The 3,152-nt window shown below is 41.8% G+C and overlaps 1 protein-coding gene across 2 annotated transcripts in view; it reads left to right on the forward strand.

Moving 5' to 3' along the window:
- The window catches only part of tbx3a (T-box transcription factor 3a), a 7,045-nt gene extending 4,382 nt beyond the window's left edge, over positions 1-2,663 (forward strand). For both annotated transcript variants that reach the window (XM_034192544.1, XM_034192545.1), the window contains exons 6-7: positions 1-472; positions 998-2,663. The exon at positions 1-472 is cut by the window's left edge and continues 145 nt beyond it. In XM_034192544.1, coding sequence (XP_034048435.1) covers positions 1-472; positions 998-1,438 — 913 coding nt within the window. In that variant the 3' untranslated portion in view covers positions 1,439-2,663. The remainder of the gene's footprint in view (positions 473-997) is intronic.
- Positions 2,664-3,152: the final 489 nt, after the last annotated feature.

The following is a 3,152-nucleotide window of genomic DNA, read 5'->3' on the forward strand; positions in this document are numbered from 1 at the left end:
AGTCCCCAGGACTGAGAAGAGTCAGGCGGACTCCCGCCACAGCCCCATCACGGTCATCTCCAGCACCACCCGCTCGGGCGAAGAACTCAAGAGCCCGAACGTGGACGCGCCTAAAACGGACGAGTGCAGCAGGCCCATGAAGGACAGCTTCATGCCTTTGACCGTTCAGACTGACAGTAGCGCGCACATGGCCCACAGCCACTTGCATAATTTTGGATTTCCAGCCGGTCTGACGGGACAGCAGTTTTTCAACCATTTGGGGGGCGCGCACCCGTTCCTCCTGCACCCCACTCAGTTCAACATGGGCGGCGCCTTCTCGAACATGGCCGCGGGCATGGGCCCTCTGCTGGCGGCCGTGTCCACGGGAGGGGTGAGCACCATGGACACAACGAGCATGGCATCACCCCCGCAAAGCCTGACGGGAGGGCCGAGTCTCCCGTTTCATCTGCAGCAACACATCCTGGCATCGCAGGTAAAACCTGTTTTTTTGTTTGCTGTTTGTTTTTTTGTTTTTTTTCTCCACTGTCAGGCTGGATTTCATGCGTTTAAACTGCTTGCAGTCCCACGTGTTGGTTTGCTCACACGCGCTCATTTATTTACTTATTTATTGTCAATTCGAGTGAGGAAACTGCATCTTTAATGACTAGGGAACTTTATGGGCCACGTTTTATGACTTTTCTGTTGGAGTTTTGGGCCTGGGCTTTTTAACTATCGTCTAAAAGAGGGGTACTTGCAACCAAAAGGTGTCGAGCGATGTAAAAAATTTGGCTCAAGGGATGGAAACAAAGATTTAAAAAACAACAACAACTACATTTTCAGCATTATCCTTAAATGCACAAATTCCACGTTTGCGCAAAGCAGATGTGAGATTTAGGGCCAGTTTAAAGAGTGAAAGTCAATGTTGGTTTGCGCAATATCTCACCTGTTTGTTGTGTGCGTATTTTCTTTGGTTTGTTTTTGCGTTAACGTCAGATTGTGTGTCCGTTTTGTCACGCAGGGCCTCGCCATGTCGCCGTTTGGCAGTTTGTTCCCCTACCCCTACACGTACATGGCTGCAGCGGCCGCCGCCTCCTCCGCCGCCGCCGCCTCCCCCTCGGTGCACCGGCACCCGTTCCTGAACGCGGTGCGGCCCAGACTCAGGTACAGCCCTTACTCCCTCCCCATGACGGTACCGGACAGCACCCTGCTCACCACTGCCGTGCCCCATATGGGAGGCGGCGGGGGCGACCTGAAGGGGGACGGCCTGGTTCCGGCGAGTCCGGTGTCAGCCGTCACTCTGGACTCCACGTCGGAGGTGACCACCATCTCCTCCGGGTCGGTTTCTTTGTCGCCTAAAAGTTGCGCGGAGAAAGACGCCGCCAACGAACTGCAGAGCATCCAACGTCTGGTCAGCGGACTGGACTCGAACCAGGATCGGCCCCGCAGCGGGTCCCCTTAGGAGTTCTTGATTTTTTTTTTTTATTTTTTTTTTAACCACGTGTTTCTTTCGTGAAAAAGGTGGTGAAGATTTTCGGAAGACACCCTTCAATGTAGAGTTTCACACTTTAAAAAAAATCAACATAAACTGTTTTTTTTTTTTTTTTTCTGAAATGCACTTTGGTTAACACGTTTTGTTAAATTAAACACTCATAATCTGAATACCACACAAGTATTGAAACTGAGAAAAAGTTGGCATGGGTGTGTGACTTACAGGAGAAGTTGCTGCTGTGTCTCCTCTTTATTATATTTGAATACACGTGGAGTTGTTAGTTTTTTTTTCAGTGTTTTATTAATATGCACTCTGAACTGATTTCACTTATTCTACCTTTTAAAGACTGCTGTATTTTTTTGTACACAATTAAATCGAACAGCCTCTGATCGATTGGCCAAAATATTGAAAACAATGATCCTGCGATTTTTAATATAAACTTTTTTCTTTTCTTTTCTTTAAATTGAATTGTCAAGTTAATTTCTTCCGTGTTTTGTTTTGTTTTTATTTTTAATTTAAAAATTGGAATACGACGAGTGGTGCTCCTTGAGGACTTCAGTCCCACCGGCAAAGGGAATCAGAAATATAAATATTACAAATGAAAGGTAGAATTGATTATAGATGTACATAGGGTATATATAAAATATTTATGTAATTATTTCATATTGTTATTGCGTGTAAATACAACGGAGTAGTTTGTTTCTAGGGATCTGTTTTTAATTTATTGTCGATATACTTGTGTAAGGAAAAAATATTGTTTATGGACTATTCTCCTTTTGTTGCATTTACACCCCGTCTGAAATACGGACTTTTCCCCCCTAAATATCCACTGAGCTTGTTATTCACACTCATGTGCCATTGTGTTTCACTCTTGCTGTTTGAATGGAACGAAAAATCGACGACGCACTGCACCGATGGCTTGAAACAAAATCTATATAAATTATATTCGTTCGGAGGAAAGTGAGAAGTGTTGTGAAGTGTGATCAAAGTGGGCTATTTTTCTCCCCTGTTTTTTTTTTTTTTTTTTTTTTTTTTTAATACTTTGCGAACCTGTTCGTAAAAGTGTCGCATCTAATCGAAAAATATGAAGGTTTTCTTTTGTGTTTTCTTAAGGGTTTTGTTGTATTGGATTTATGTCTAGTTTACAGCATCGACATCGTGTTCTTGAAAGTTTGAATAAAATATTGAAATGTCAGCGTGGAGTCTTTAGTTGGCAGAAAATAAAAACCGGTTATTAAATAAGTTGCTGATAGATGAAAACGTTAAAAATGTGTTTATTTATTTTACAGTTTTTGTCCGTTTTGTTCCCAGATATTTTTGTCCAACTATATAAATTGGGGAAATCAAAGGGATCAAAACGGGGGGGGGGGGGGGGGGGGGGGGGGAGATTCTTTTTCGCTTCTCTCAGTTTGGTTTAACATCATAATCTGAATTTATTCGCTTTTACCAACAAGTAGATGCTAAAATTCTAAAAATAAATAAATAAATAAATAAATAATAATAATAAATAAAATAATAATAATAATAATAAAAATCAGGGTTTGCACTAAATTTGAATGACAGCATAATTTTTGCAATTTCAATCTTTATTATTATTATTTTTTATTTATTTAACTTTATTTTTTGTGCATGCATTCATGCATTCATGCACGCATGCTTATTTGCATAAAAAAAAACGTTTTTG

The sequence above is a fragment of the Thalassophryne amazonica genome, chromosome 17, assembly GCF_902500255.1.
Source record: "Thalassophryne amazonica chromosome 17, fThaAma1.1, whole genome shotgun sequence".
Lineage (NCBI taxonomy): Eukaryota > Metazoa > Chordata > Actinopteri > Batrachoidiformes > Batrachoididae > Thalassophryne > Thalassophryne amazonica.